The sequence below is a fragment of the Arvicola amphibius genome, chromosome 15 (assembly GCF_903992535.2).
Source record: "Arvicola amphibius chromosome 15, mArvAmp1.2, whole genome shotgun sequence".
NCBI classification, from domain to species: domain Eukaryota; kingdom Metazoa; phylum Chordata; class Mammalia; order Rodentia; family Cricetidae; genus Arvicola; species Arvicola amphibius.
In genome coordinates this window covers 19594470-19610466 of record NC_052061.1, presented here as the reverse complement: position 1 = coordinate 19610466, position 15997 = coordinate 19594470, and the positions used below count along the sequence as shown (strand labels likewise).

Below are 15997 nucleotides of genomic sequence, written 5' to 3'. Positions count from 1 at the left end.
AGACAGATGTGGGAAGTATGCCTATAATTCTAGGACTTGAGAGCCTGAGGCAGAAAGATTACAAGTTGAGGCAAACCAGGGTTTATACAACGAGACCCTGTTTTAAAAACAAGAAAGGAAACTGCCAAATAAGTTTTCAGAGGGGCTAAACCATTTTGTACTAACACCAATAATATAACCCTATTCTTCTGTATCCTACCCAGAACTGTCACCAATTCTAAAGTTCACAGCTCTGACAAGTGTGCTGTGGTACCTCAGTTTAATTTGCGTTGCTTTTGTGGCTAATGATACTGAATATCTTTTCCTATATTTATTTGCCATCTCTATGTTCTTTTCTATTAAACGTTTCATATATTTTGATCACTCTTAGTTGGACTGCTTATTTATATACATATATATATATACATACATACATATATATATACATATATATACATATATATATATATATATATATATATCCTTTTTAGTGTTTCATATAGCCTGGACTGAGCTATATTTAAAAAGATAACACCAAACTCCGGGTACTCCTGCATCTACCTCCTGCGTGTTGTTGGTTTTTTTTTAATATTTATTTATTTATTTATTTATTTATTTATTATGTATACAATATTCTGTCTGTGTGTATGCCTGCACGCCAGAAGCGGGCACCAGACCCCATTAGAGATAGTTGTGAGCCACCATGTGGTTGCTGGGAATCGAACTCAGGACCTTTGGAAGAGCAGGCAATGCTCTTAACCTCTGAGCCATCTCTCCAGCCCCCTGCGTGTTGGTTTTATAGGCATGTCCCACCATACCCCGGTTACCAAGTGCTGAGGCCCAGCGTTAGTACACACTAGGCAAGCAAGCAATCTGCTAACTGATCTCCAGCCATAAAACTTTAAGGGGTAAGTTCAGTGGCAAAATATTTTCACATCGTCATACAACTGCTGTTCTTTTCCAGAACTGTGTCTAAATTTGTCCAAACAGAAATGAACATGCTCTAAACAAATACCCTGCTCTCCTCCCTTCTCTTCTAGAAACCTCTATCTTTCTGTCTCTATTAACTTGACTATTCTAGTTACCGCACACACATGGACTCACTCTGTATTATTGCTTTGTGAATAGCTTCTTCGGTGAGGCTAGTGTTCATTCGTGTACCAAAATTTCATTCTTTTAAGGCTAACTAGTGTCCCTCTGCATGCATGTATCACATTTTACTTAACCACTCATATGTTCACGAATAGTTCTCACCTGTTGGCTATTTTAAATAATGATGCCAGGAGCGTTGACATATTGTTAGTCATTGCTTTTAATCTTCAAGGTATATGCCTAGAAGTAGAACTCTGCTTAAGTTCTTCATGAAATGGTGCACAGTGGCAAAGGCAGGCAGGCCCAGCACTTGAGAGTTGGGAGGCAGAGAATCAAGGAAGTCAAGATAATCCTCAACTAAACCCTTCTGAGGGCAGCCTGGGCAAAAACAACAACCAATGTACAATGAATTTGTTTGCTGTATTTGTTTTCAAATGTTGCAGGAAAAACAAGCAAACTTTTCTCTGCGGCTTTATCTTCTACTTAAAAAAAAAGGAGTTTGAAAGCCATTCCTGGGTCTAGATCCAACCTCTTTTTCCCCATCTCTTCCTATAAACCGAATCTCCAGTCCTCCTATCACCCCTCAACTGCTATCTTTAGTATTATGAAAATGGATGTGTTAAATATATTGCTGTGATCATGTCTATAACTTAAAAGAAACACTAGAGTAAAATAGAAACAAGTTACCTCTTCTTCTTCTTACTAGACACTATAAAGGTTTATAAAATAACCAACCATATCTGATTTCACAGCTATATTATACAAGGGTGAAGGAAGCTATAATTAGGCAACATTTTCCAAACTAAAAGCCTATGACTAAAGTTTTTGGTTGTTTCCGTACAAGGGGGTCAAATCCAGGACCTTGTCAGGTACTCTTACCACTTGGTCACACACCCACACCTAGAATTTAAAATCTTTGGGGCTTAACTTGAAAGGAACATGTATGATGACCTCACCTGTCCTTCCTTGCTGTAAAAGATCTTTAATGTAAACTTTATGGCACCGTCAAGTCCACTTTCAAAAGTGCCCTTTTATACAGGCACATATACACACTTCCATTCAACTTTACCCTCCAGGCTACTTGGGGCGCAGCTTATTCACTGTGCACAGGATACAAAAGCTCAGACTGTATTTGTATCACAACCTTGTTTCGAATCATCGCTCAATGGATGAGCTACCAGTACTGTTTTTACTTTAGTAATCGTTTCATGGGGAAAATCCAGTCATTTAGGGACTGAAGCATGTCTTGACCCAACACGGTCTTCTCAAAAATTTCTGAAAACGTGTGCTTAGTCTTAAACTTTTCTCCCTTCCTCACCCAATGCTCTTCTCGAGTTTCCAAAACTTTCTTAGACAGAAGATTTTTAAATAAACAGGACTTCCTCAAATTTTCGTAAGCATCATGACTCAGGCAGATTGGGTAAAAGGTTCCTCCATCTTGTCTTTGGAGCCATCTTTGGCTTAAACTGAAACTACCTCCACCATGAAAAATCCTCTCTACCCGATTCTGTTCTAGAAACTCGGGGAAATGCCCCAGCTAACTGCAAGTTTTGGCTTCTGTTAAACTGTTTCCTTACTTTACTCCTCCTGTCAACTGCAAACAAGGACGTCGCTTTTCTGTGTTCTTTGCCTTTAAAAGCGCATCCGGGCCGCTCCGGGGGGAAGCGCTTCTCTCCGGGCAGTCGCCAGTGGCCTAACACAGACTTCCCCTCTGGGGGTGCTCAGCGGTCTGGGTCCCCGAGGACAGCAACACTGACAGAGCCGAAGTAGGGCGACAAGAAGCTGGAGAAGCGACGGTTGCCCTAGGCTCCCGGAGCGGCTCCTCCGAGCCCCCGCCTATGACCCCGCCCTCCTCCAGTGACGCGGAAGCGGCCGCGTGACTCTCTCGGCACCGCTGCGCCTGCGCGACAGGGAAGGGGGCGCGGCCTGTGGTAGGGGGAGGAGCTAGATGGGGGCGAGAGGCGGGGAAGGGGCGGGGCTAGAAGGAAGAGGGTCTAACGTAGGTGCAAGAAAAGACCGGAAAAAAGTGGGTGGAGCGAGGGCGGACCTAGCTGGGGTACCTTGCAGCTTCACTTCCTGTTTGCCGGTATTTCTGCTTCCGGGTCAATGGTGTCTGCTGCCTCCGGCTCTTCTCCCTGGCTGCTCGCTGTGCTCTCGGTGACAGCGCCACCTGACTCAGCCCGGAACGGCTTCCTTCCGCCCACCGGCGGGAGCCTGGACGCCGAGGCGCCCCTCACCGTCCGGCTCAACCCGGGGTCCCTGGGTCCCGCCTGCTGAGAGCGCCCGCGGGCCCGGCGAGGCTGCAGTGTGCGGGCCTCCAGCGCCCCAGGCGAAGCGCGGGGACTGGCAGCCCTCAGGCTCCCCGGAATCGCTCACTCCCGTCCCGGCTCGGATGGGCCCTCGCACTCGATAAATGTGGCTGCTGAGGCGGCGCTGGCGGTGGCCGGACCTGCTGCTGCTCGGCTCCGAGTTTCCTCTCGCCGCGGCGCTTTGCTGCCCCCCGGGGCTGCCGCCGCCGCCGCCAGCTCCTTATCCCCTGGGCCTGGTCTTGCAGCGTGGCGACGATGGACAAGATCCTGGAGGGCCTGGTGAGTTCCTCACATCCTCTGCCCCTCAAGCGGATGATTGTGCGGAAGGTGGTGGAGTCCGCGGAGCACTGGCTCGACGGGGCGCAGTGCGAGGCCATGTTTGACCTGACGACCCGTCTCATCCTGGAGGGCCCGGACCCTTTCCAGCGACAAGTGGGCCACCAGGTGCTGGAGGCCTACGCGCGGTACCACCGGCCGGAGTTCGAGTCCTTCTTCAACAAGACCTTCGTGTTGGGCCTCCTTCAGCAGGGCTACCACTCACTGGACAGGAAGGACGTAGCCATCCTGGACTACATTCACAACGGCCTGAAGCTGATCATGAGCTGCCCGTCGGTGCTGGACCTCTTCAGCCTGCTGCAGGTGGAGGTGCTGCGCCTGGTCTGTGAGAGGCCGGGGCCGCAGCTCTGTGCCCGCCTCAGCGAGCTTCTGACGGATTTCGTGCAGTGCGTCCCCAAAGGGAAACTGGCCATTACCTTCTGTCAACAGCTGGTTCGAACGATAGGGCACTTCCAGTGTGTGTCCACCCAGGAGAAGGAGCTGCGGGAGTATGTCTCCCAGGTCACAAAAGTGAGTAACTTACTCCAAAATATCTGGAAGGCCGAGCCCTCCACGCTGCTACCTTCTCTGCAAGAAGTTTTTGCAAGCATCTCTTCCACAGGTAAGGGTCATTATTGCAGGAAAATATGCCTTGGAGATTCGGCACGTGTCTCAAATATACCTCACTTTCTGCCCGGAAACACTCTCTTTTGGGGGACTAGAGGGTCAGCAAGCATACCTTCCTATCTGTGGAAATCCTCCAGGAAGAGGCATTCTTGATGGAGAGCAAATCCAAACACCTTATCCAAAACTTACTCCACTCCACTGCCTTGTTCAGAATCGTACGTTGTAGCCCAAAGGTTGAGGAGCCTAAGTCCGAAGACCTTTGTCACTGAGCAAGTCACTTAATTACGCAGCCTCTGCTCCAGTTTCAGAATGCTTCCAGGCTGACAGCCATTATGGAAAGCTTCTAGTCATTACTGACTAATGGTCTCGTATGATGCTTACCACATTATTATTACTGTGTGTAACTATTATCTTGTTGAAGTTGTTTTTCAGTGTTCTCATTTTTTTAAAAAATCACGGGTCGTGCACAGTCTATTATGGGATTGTCCCAGCTTACTGCGTAGTGTTTCTAAAGTGTTGTCATTTCCACTCCATAACATGTATGTAACAGGAGATCCAGTGGCATGGAAATAAGTGTGAAGTATGACGTGGGCCGTTTGGCAGCCTAGGTGGATGCTTGTCTTGTCTTTATCACCAGCTGCATCCTCAGAAACTGGACTGTTCAAAGGATCGCACTTAACCTAAGAATTCTATGTGTCTGTCCTTGGAGGGGCTTTAAAATCTGTCAGTCAAACTGAACTTGTAAAGCTGCACTCTTTATCTTAACCAGAAATGAGGGGCGAGTTTTAAAAGCTCATACAATGTAATACATTTATTATATACCAGGTCCATTAGCTTCCCCCCCCCCCCTGTAATTTTACTGGTAGTTTGTCACAGGTGTTAGATTTCCGTTTCAAGTCTTTAAGCTGTAGTAGTGAAGCTGATCTTCGTAATCCTGACATTTTATGTAAGCAAAGTCGGCCTCTTCACCTTAATTTCTACTCAAGATTAGTAAGTCTCCCTTCGAGTAGTATTATAAATACTATAATATTTCTTAATTATTTTAGAACCTCTGACCTAGACATTAGAATGATATATGACTGGTTATATTTTTTTTCTAATTGCTACATGTCAAAACAGTATCTAAACCAAAAAAAGTACTGTTAACAATGGTTGTTGACTAACGTTAGCAGTGGGGTGTGTGTAATTCATGGTGGTCCTCTCGAATGCGTGATTATGCTGTGCACGCCTAACTCTTCTCTGATTAATTTCAATTCAGAGTCTCCCCATGAGGTACTAGTATGACAACTTCTTAGAGCGCCTTTACTACAAGTGCGTGGTCCTTTTTCCCTTGAACTAGTTCACTTTGAGCCTCTTTGCCATATTTACCTCTCTTTCTAACTAAAACTAGATGCATCCTTTGAGCCCCTCGGGCCCTTGGCCAGCCTCGTGCAGCATATTCCTCTGCAGTTGATCACGGTCCTCATCCGGAGCCTGACCGCCGACCCCAATGTAAAAGACGCCAGTATGACCCAGGCTCTCTGCAGGTTTGTTGTGTGTGCCAGATGTTAACACCTGAGAAGACACGGTATTCTGCCTTTTTATATGAATAGTGGAAAACTTGGGGAAGTTCCTAAAACTGAAATCATGAAATATATTAGTAGTTTCTCCAAATTAACTAGAATGACTTATATTTTTATAGCTCATCTGAAATTGTTTGGTCGGGTTTTTCTGGAATCTTTATTCCTTTTCATTTCCTGTAGACTTTTGTGTAGGGTGGTGGTTGTTACTGTTATTTGGTTCTGGGTTTGTTCCTTTTAAGTAGGTAGGGATTTTATTTTCTCTTTCAACTGCCCTTAGCCTCTTTGGATTTATTTTATTTTATGCGTGTGTTCTGCCTTCGTGTATGTATGTGTACCATATGCTTGGTTGTCCAAGGAGGTCAGCTCCTGCAACTGGGGTTATGGATGGTTGTGAACCCAGTAGGTGTGTGCTAGGAATTGAACCTGGATCCTCTGCAAGAGCAACAAGTGTTCTTAACCACTGAACCATCTCTCCAGCCCCTACCTTTGCTTCTTTGGAATTTGTTTTCTCTCCCTTATTTATAATTGGATGAACTTGGCCAGATCCAGAATTTCTGATTTGATAGCTGTTTTCTTTTAACATTTTAAAGTAATAGCACATTGCTGTTGGGCATCTACTGTTTGCTCGTGGGAGCTGTTCCCAGTCTGATTGTCAGGTGTTTCTGATAACACATTTTCTTCTTATCCTAAATGATGTGCAGTCTTGTCTCCCATGTCTAGATATAAAACTGATTTGCCCTTTGCAGCACTTTATACTTGTATTCAGTCATTCATTCAAAGTGACTTACTAAGCACTTAGCAGGTGTCAGACAGCGCCCAAAATACCCTGAGCAAATTGGTAAAATAAATACTTTGATGAGCTTCCTTATAGTCAGACAGACCAACAGTAATGTAGTAATACTTCATGATCCAGCATGCATCCTGATTTTAAAATGTAAAAACGTGTAGTAAAGCCCAAGTTAGACAGGCCTGGCTTTTTTGCCCTACTGCTAAATAATTAGTTGATTTTGTTTTGGGTTTAAATTTTATCTTTGGACATTTAGTAAATAATTTAGTATGTTAAATGATAATAAGTATTTATCGGGAAAGGTAGATAATAAGAGATAGGCTGTAAGTAAGTGCTTTGCGGTTTTCAGTACAATGCTAAGGAAGGGGTTCATTGAGGTGCACTAAAGTAAAAAGGGAAGCAAGGCCTTGGGTATTAGAGGGACATACCAGCACAGACAGTATCTGACTTAGGTTGGCTCAGTTTCTGATTTCTCAACTGTCTGATAGTGCCAAAACAAGCATTCAGTAGAAGCCATGCTTTGAATTTGAATTCCTTTTCCTGGCCTAGAGTATAAAGTATATACTTTTTGGAAATGCTAATAGACAAAGTGAGCCACAGCTCCGAGTCAGCCACTCAAGCAGGGTAAGCACCCAGTACTCTACATTGGACTGTGTTGCCAAGTCAGGATGTTTGGTATGTTGTTTTTAAGGCTTTACTCCTTACAGTATTTCCCATTTGCAAAAGTCTCCAGCACCTGTCATAAGTCAGGAAGTCCCTGCCTTGTCCTCAAACCTACTCATTCTTCTCTGTGAAGTACTGCCCATCTGTAGAGCTTTTTCCAGCTCTGTGTGCCTGTGTCAGTGACAGTGTTGTTCTCTAATTGGGCTTTAGCCTTCTGTTTCTTAGCTGCTTAATTTTGTTTCTCGAGCTTTCCTATCTTAGCCTGTTCAAACAGGAGGTGAGGATTACAGTGGCTTCTGTGTCTCTGTTGTTACAGTTACATGAACTGAGGTTTTTATGTTGAGCACACAGAAAGTGCCATGCTCTCTACAACACGACTAGCTTCTTCTTCTTTTGTGCTGTTTAACTTGTGGAACTAATTAACCTGTAACTTGTGCTTCTAATTTCTCAGATCACAAATCTAGAAGCAAGTGTAACTCCATTCTTTTCTTACTCTCTTTGATTAATATCACTAAGTCCTTTGACCTCTGTCTACCATTTGTGGAAATCAAACCCGTTTTATTACAGTAGTCTTAGTCTCCTAGTTGGTCAAATGTAAATATATTTCAAGGACATGAATAACAAACATTCAAGTGTACAACAGGCCAGGAGTCAGTGAAACAGTGGGGACTGGGGTGCATAGGCAACTTCTGAGAGAGAAAAATAGGCTTCATCTCCAGGTGTCTGTCGATAACAGAGAAACTTGAATCTGGTCTTGCCTCATCAGAATTTTCAAAAGAAGCCTGAGGTCAAACTGTCTGTGTAAAATTTCCTATTAATAAAGCATTGGGCCAAGTGAGACTGAAAGTTGGATGCAGTCCTCAAGCTACCTTGAAAAAGTGAAAGTTGGTTTATATTCCATAATTTATAATTAACTCTGTTCTGTTTGCTTTTCATCATATTGCCTGTTTAATGTTACAGTTTTAACGCTGCATGTATTTCTCTGAGCTATAGGAATAAATGCCCTTACTATAAACAATAGAATCCGAAGTACTAGATGGAAACCACACAATCACTGGAGGAGAGAGGCCGAAATACAAAGGACTGCCACAGTTAAAATTAAAGTACAACCCCAAAATTGCACTTTATATTCTAGAGCATAGCGCAGACATCGTTAACACTGCTTGGTGATTGTTGACAGGTTTCCTGACTTTTCCTTCTAGTTCAGGGACAGAAAGCAGATCTGACCACAGCATTCTCAGTGCCTTTTGTCCCTTACTAGCTGTAGAGTATACTCTCAAATACTTGGCCTCTGAGTGACTTCTGTCTTAATCTGTTTAGACTATTATTTTTTTTAAAAATACCTCAGACTGGGTAATTTTTAAACAACAGAAATATATTTCTTGCAGTCCTGATGGGTGGAAATTCTGAGATCAAGACCATGGATCCTTTCACTTGTTCTTGCATGGTGGGAGGTTCACATTTAGTATCTTCATCAGAGCTCATCCAGTTAGAAGGGCCTTCATCATGATTTCAGCAGGAGCCTGAGAAAGAGGCAGTGGAGATGATTATAAGATGAGAAACTAGAAGAGGACTCCAGGAAAAGGCCGATTAAATAAGTGATTAACTGTCAAGTAGATATTACTCCTTCCGCTTCCAGTCAGTCCTCTCCTTAGACTGAGATGAGGGTTCTGGTCTCCTGTCCACATGTTCTGCACTGGCAGTGCCGCCATCCACAGAGCCAAAGACAGGTGCGCACCCTACCTTATTTTCATGTGCATATTTCCACTTACACAAAAATAACTCATCGTTTTTAACTTACTGGCATTATTTAACAATATCTCAGATATTTTATTTGGGGGGTGAGGGGAACAGGTTTGAGACCCTGGTCTAGCCAAAGCTTACCTCACTCTATGGTCCAGGCTATCCTCAAACTTATGGCAATCTTTCTGCCTCAGGGCCCTTAAGTGCTGAGATTACAGATGAGCCATCATGCCCCTGCTCATAGCTTTCCATTTTAGATTGCTGTGGATAGCTTTGTGCAGAACTTCCTCAGTACTAAAGTTCTTCTACAGTATTCTACATTGTCAGTACTACAGTGTATTTACATTTATTATTTATTGTATCTATGTTGATTTTATTTTTTACCTTGTGGGTGGCCATTTATGCTTTTGCAATTTTGCCATGTCATAAACAATGCTGGAGATATGTTATACATTTGGGAGTGAGGGCTGCAATTCTACAGATAAAGTCCAAGGTCTTGCACATACTAGGCAAGCACTCTACTACTACGCTTGTTCCCAGCATGAGTAGACTCATAGGTCTTACTTTTTATTTTGCTTTTTTTTTTTAAGATGAGTCTTGTTATGTATCGTTTTCTGATCTCTAACTTACAGAGCTCTGCTTGCCTCTACCTCCCAAGTGCTAGAATTAAAGGTGTGTGCCACCACACCTAACTTGGTTTTACTTTTTCTGCATCCCATCCCTCCCTGAACTGATAGTGATGACTAAGATCAGCTTGAAGTTTCTGATCCTCCTCAAGTGCTGGGATTTATAGATACATGCCACCATATCTGATTTATGAAGTGCTGGTGATCAAACCTGAGGCTTTGTGCATGGTCAGCCAACAAGCGCACTATCAGACCAACCATGTACTCTCCCCCAGCCTAAATATACTTGACAGAAATGCACATATGCCTCTTTCTTATTCTTTGTATAATGACTACAGATTTTTGTAAAAAGCAACCCTGCAATAGATGATAAAGAGTAACTGTTAGCAACTACTTCAATGACTTGTGGCAGTTATTGTTGTAAGAAGCCAGAAAAAGAAAAGAAAGAAAATGTATGTGAGGAATGTAACAGGCAGTTAGTATGCATTGTATTTGGGATCCACGCGTCATACTTTTTAGAACATTTACATCTGAAAAACAAAACAACATTGTTGTGCGCTACTATAAACCCTGCACTTGGGAGCCTGAGACAAAAGGATTTCCACAAGTTTCAGACCAGCCAAGACAACAGTGTGAGACCCTGACTTGAAAGCCAAAGGAGAAAGACTGGTGATATTCCGGTCTTAAGATAGTTGTATAAAACCCATGCCAGTGCTTTCAACATGGTAGTGTTCTTTTGATCGCAGTCTACATCCTCGGTATTTATGTTTGACATTTTGTACAATCAAGGTGTTTATTGCTGGACTAACAGGATGACTCAGTGGGATAAACATACTTGCTGTGCAAGTCTGACAACCTCAGTTCATTCCTCAGAACCCATGCTTTGGCCTCCTTGTATCTGTCAAGGCATGCATAGACATACAATGATACCACACTCACCAGCAATAATAAATAAACTTTTTAAAAGATGCTAATTGGCTCCCCTGGGTTAATATTTGGTGGAGGGTTACATTCATGATGAATGTTTCCAGTGTTATTCATTCATTTGATCTTCAGAACAGCCCTGTAAATAAGCATATTTATAACCTAGAGATAAGAAATTAAGCAAGAGAAAATAAGGTGTTTAGATTATGCCAACTAATAAATTGTGAATTGAGATTTTTAAAACCAATTACTCTGACTCTAGAAACCTGTAAGTTTTTTCTTACTCTTTTATTAGTATCTAATCCATCTAAATAGATTACTTCATCACTTATATCAATTACATAGCCTGGCTGCTTTCCAAAGAGTTGAACTAGTCTTTAGTGTGCTGTATATCTAGCTTAGAAAAAAAATCCATATTTACTTCGTCTTTTTCCCGTTGAACTGACTTGATATAAGGAAATACACAATAATAGAAAATCAGGTCATTAGAATATTTACACAGTGTTTTTTATGACTGGCAGTTCTCCTTGTTGTCATTGTGTGTAGAATTTTGAAAGAGGTAGAGACACTTGCACCAGGATTCAGAATGTAGGCTCTTTAATGGTATGTTTCACATTACACTACTTAGCAAGAAGTAAAATCTTAGTTGATATTCATGCATCTTAGTTCAGATGTCTGATTTTAAACTCCTTATAACAGTTACTATTGAACGAGTGAGATATATATATATATATATATATATATATATATATATATATATATATATAGCACGTCCATTTGAAATTTGACAGTTTATGGTCATTTATCATAAAGTCTTTCATGGGAATACATTGAATAAAGAAACAGTCAGCTTACAAGACTGGAAAGTGTTTGAAGACAGGCCACGGTTTGAGTTACAAAGTGAATGGGTATCTGTTGTAACTCTTGCTATTCCTGAATGATGTTGAAAATATTTTAAATACTGATAATTATGTCTTCCTTCACTTTTTAGAATGATTGACTGGCTATCTTGGCCGTTGGCTCAGCATGTGGATACATGGGTAATTGCTCTCCTGAAAGGACTGGCAGCTGTTCAGAAGTTTACTATTTTAATAGACGTTACTTTGCTGAAAATAGAACTGGTAAGTCTAAGTGAATCAGCCCATCAGAATGCATAGACTTCTGAGTGTGCTCCTAGTTTGGGTTTTGTTTTAAATAGGTTTTAGGGGGCAAAAGCCATTGCCATATACTAATTCAAATTAGTTTGCTCTGTTCAAACTTTTAATGTGAAAACAATCTACCTACTAGCTCTTTTTGTTTGTTTTTCGGGGTTGTTGTTTGTTGTTGTTAATGGTTTATGAGGGTGTTTTTATCTTCTGCTTTTCTGAGACTGTCTCACTACAGAGGTCAGGCCGGCCATCCAACTCAAAATCCTCCTGCCGTAGCCACACACATAGAAAAGTTATAGGAATTTAGCACCGTGCTCGGCTCCCATGAGCTCTTAAATCCAAATCATCAAACTTCTAGCACTGTGCTCTACCTAACTGCCTTCTAAGATTCTACTTCATGTTTTGCTAAACCCAAGACACAATTGATCACCACATTTTTTTGTTTGGGGGTTTTGGTTTTTCCACAGTGCTGGGGATCAAAGTTAGGCAACTTCCATCCGATCCACATCCTGAGCCAAATCACTCCTCATTAAAACATTATTTAATTCCCAGGACACTGTGCTCTCTTGTCTTTTGCTGGGGTATCAGTCTCCTTCTAAGTTTCTTTGGCCCACTTTCTCTCTTAATTCTTGCTTAAGTGTTCTGCGCCATGCAGGTAATCATGGGTGCTCTGTGGCTTTAATAAAGTATCCAACTTTATGACTGACAGATTTATATTTTATTTCATTGTTTGCCCTTGAATTCCATATCCATTTTGTCTTAGCTACTGTTCTGTTGCTATGAAAAGACATGACCAAGGAAAACTCATATAAATGAAAGCACTTAAGTGAGACTTGCTTATAGTTTCAGAGGGTTAGTTCATGGTCATCATGGTGGGAACAAACAAGCATGGCTCTGGAGCAGTAGCTGAGAACTTAATATCCTGAACTGCAGGCAGAGAGAGGGGTGGGGGAGGGAGAAAGGGAGGAACACTGAGCTTGGCGTGGGCTTTGAAACCTCAGAGCCCACCCCCAGTGTCATTCTTCCTCCAGCAAGGCCACACTTGTTAATCCTTCTAATCCTTCTCAAGCAGTTTCACTCCCTGGTGACTAAGCCTTTGGGGCCATTCTCATTCAAACCACCACACATTTATTCAGTTATCTAAACTCAGGCCTTTCTCTTCATTTTCTTCTTTTCTCTTTTTGGGAGAGGGGGTATTTTGAAGTTAGGTTGGTTTTTTTTTTCCCATAAAGGTTTTTATTGCATCAAGAGAAAGCTAAACTATATTCCAAAGACATAGGTGTTAACTAACTGAAGAAGTGAGCAGCCTGTCTATCTATTCTCAGAAATATTGAACTCACCTTACCCACGGTCTTCTGATTCTTCCTCCCAACTGGCCCTCTGCCTCTCCATAGACAGCTGTCTATCTCAGATAGCCCCTTAGCCTCTCCATAGACAGCTGTCTATCTCAGATAGCCCCTTAGCCTCTCCATAGACAGCTGTCTATCTCAGATAGCCCCTTAGCCTTGTCTTCGATGCACCTACCTCTCTCTGTGGACTCCAATCCTACTGCCAATTACATCACTGTTATACCTTGGTCCAAAGTTGCCATCATCTCTTGTAGCACTGATTTCAGTAACTTCCTTGCTCCTGCTTTTGGTTCCTTATAAATGGTACACAAGAGCTTCCCTTGCTGATCTTTCTTATCCCATTTCTCACTTCCAGTGACATTGTCCTTTGTGCTCTGGCACACCAGTCTGGAGACCTAAGGCCTTTGCAGTACTGTCTGCTGTGTCAGTTTCCACTCAGAAGTTGCCTGTTTCCTGGGGCATTTTTAACACCCTCTGTAAAATGACAAACTCCTTTGCTATCCAATGCTTCCTGGTCATTGTGTTCTACTTTGTATTTTTAGCATGTATCGATGCTTATTGCTTTTTGTTATCTAGTAAATGTCCTCTAACCATAAGTCATATATGACCTACAGTACCTGGAACAGTGCCAAACAATCATAGCTGTTCAGTAACTATTGATGGAGTAAGCTGAATGAATAGTGACTCCATAATAAATATGCTTATTTACATATTTGGACATATTTTCACTTAATGGGGGAGTTTTGAGAATTGTTTAGATCATTGCATTCTCTTTGACTTCAGTCCTATTACACTTCCTTTCTCTCCTGCAAAGTCTACTAATGTGTTAGGATAGGACTTTCAAGGAAGAAGGAGACTCACATACATGACTGTCAGCATGGGAAGGCTAGTGCTTTTCCTGTGAACTCTGAGAATACTCTCTCATTCTGCAGGTTTTTAATCGACTTTGGTTTCCTCTTGTGAGACCTGGTGCTCTTGCGGTTCTCTCTCATATGCTGCTTAGTTTTCAACATTCTCCAGAGGCATTCCATTTGGTAAGTATGATACAAGCTCTCTTGTATCTTGTCAAAGTAGAACTCACATTATAATGGAAAAACTGTAGGTTAGCTTTATAGTATTTCATGTAACTATAAATTCTTAACAAATTGAGTTTGTAATATTCTGGCAAAGAGTATATCTTCACAAAGTTTTGTGCTTCAGCAAAACTGCCCCACTCAGAGTCATAACCTGCAACTGGAAGTTGCTGCTGCACAGGGAGCTATCGATGCAGGGGCCTTTATACACCAACAGTGCAGAATCAGTGTGGCATCAATGCCACTGGAAAGCACAAAGAATTGAGTCCTCAGTCCACTAATGCCGTCTTTAACAGTTGGTCACAATTGTGCCTGCCACCCGAAAGCAGCCGCTGGCTGCTTTGGTCTGATCGCAAGCTGTTGAGGAGTGACAAAGTGTTTTGGGGATTGTCCGCTTCGGGAGACGTTCACGTGGTTATCTGCATTCTCCAAGGTCTACTCGTCTTTTACAAGAGTAGAAACTCAGCAGCAGCATGCACCTCCTTAGGGACCCTAATGCACCCTGACAAGTCAGAGAAGACATGCAGAAATGCAGGCTTCATTCCTCCTGGCTGTGCTCAGCTAAGGACCGCTAGCAGCCAGCTCACACAGGCTGCCCAGGGCCTCTTCTTTTGGGGGAAACCCACAAGCTTTGTTTTAAGAAAACCGTGACAATAAGTCATTTCATTTGATATTTTAGATGAACGCTTTCTGTAATTTTGTTCTCATGTAGTGAAATTGATGGTGAAACATAAGATTCTTTGTTTATGAGGTGAATCTCAATTTGAGCTAATTTACTAGGCATATAAAACAAAATGCTTCAGCAGAGAAAAACATTTGTTGCTGTCTTCTGGCATCCTCATGTGCAGGCCCTCTGAGAAAAGGGTTCTTTTTGAAGTTCTGGGATATGAACTATTGCACATTGCCTTCTACATTGATGCATTCCTTAATCTCTAGTTAATCACTTAGGCCCTGCTATAAACCTATTTATTTTTTCAATTGTTGTTCGAGACCACAGTTTCTCTGTTTAACAGCCTTGGCTGTCCTAGTTCAAACTCACAGAGATCCACCTGCCTCTGCCTCCCTAGTGCTGGGCATTACAGGTTGTACGCCACACCACCACTTGGCCCTATTCTTTTCCTTGCAATTTGTTTTTTAAAAAAAAAACAAAAAAAGTACTTCCTTACCTTTTGTATTTTTTTCTCTCCCATTTCTGAAAAAAGTGAATTAAAATAACAAATTTTTGACTTTGAAATTTTAGCTTTTGAATTAAAGTAGTTTAAATCATCCTATCTAGATATTCAAATATCTAGATTTGAAATTGAAAATTTTTGATCTGACTTAGTAAAGCCTGAAAATCGAAACTTAATACTGTGTAAATACTCTACAAAGTTCAAACTACAAACAGCTGGCGATCTAGTAATGAAGTGTGTGGTAGTTAAATTAGCAGTGAAGGATTTTGTGCGTGGGTGCGTGTGAGCGGTAGCCTGGATGAGCACCATCATTTGTCATTACATTCTGTGTGTCAGAACCCAGAAGCGTAAACCAGGAAGTTGTGATGTGTGTTGTTAGAGGCTAAGTGGCTTTCCATATCCTTGTTATAAAAAGAACAAATTCACTTTAAATCCATCTGTGATGCATAGTTAAAATGGAGAAACAAAAAAATGTAGTTAGTAATTAAACATGTCATATGTATTCCTCAAGTAGCAATTATGTTTAATGAGTCTTATAGTAATTTTTAAAGGCATTTAATTTCACATGTTCAAAAAAATTCTAACTTTAGGGGAGCTAGAGAGATGGCTAAGTGGTTAAGAACACTTG

At 42.0% G+C, this 15997-nt stretch overlaps 1 protein-coding gene across 1 annotated transcript in view; it reads left to right on the top strand.

The window, feature by feature from the left end:
- The first annotated feature begins 3153 nt into the window (after positions 1–3153).
- Positions 3154–15997, top strand: part of Usp38 (ubiquitin specific peptidase 38) — a 33507-nt gene continuing 20663 nt past the window's right edge. Inside the window, 4 exon segments of the mRNA XM_038312195.2 lie at positions 3154–4317; positions 5713–5848; positions 11619–11748; positions 14057–14158. Of these exon segments, the coding sequence (XP_038168123.1) occupies positions 3636–4317; positions 5713–5848; positions 11619–11748; positions 14057–14158 (1050 nt within the window). The 5' untranslated portion in view covers positions 3154–3635.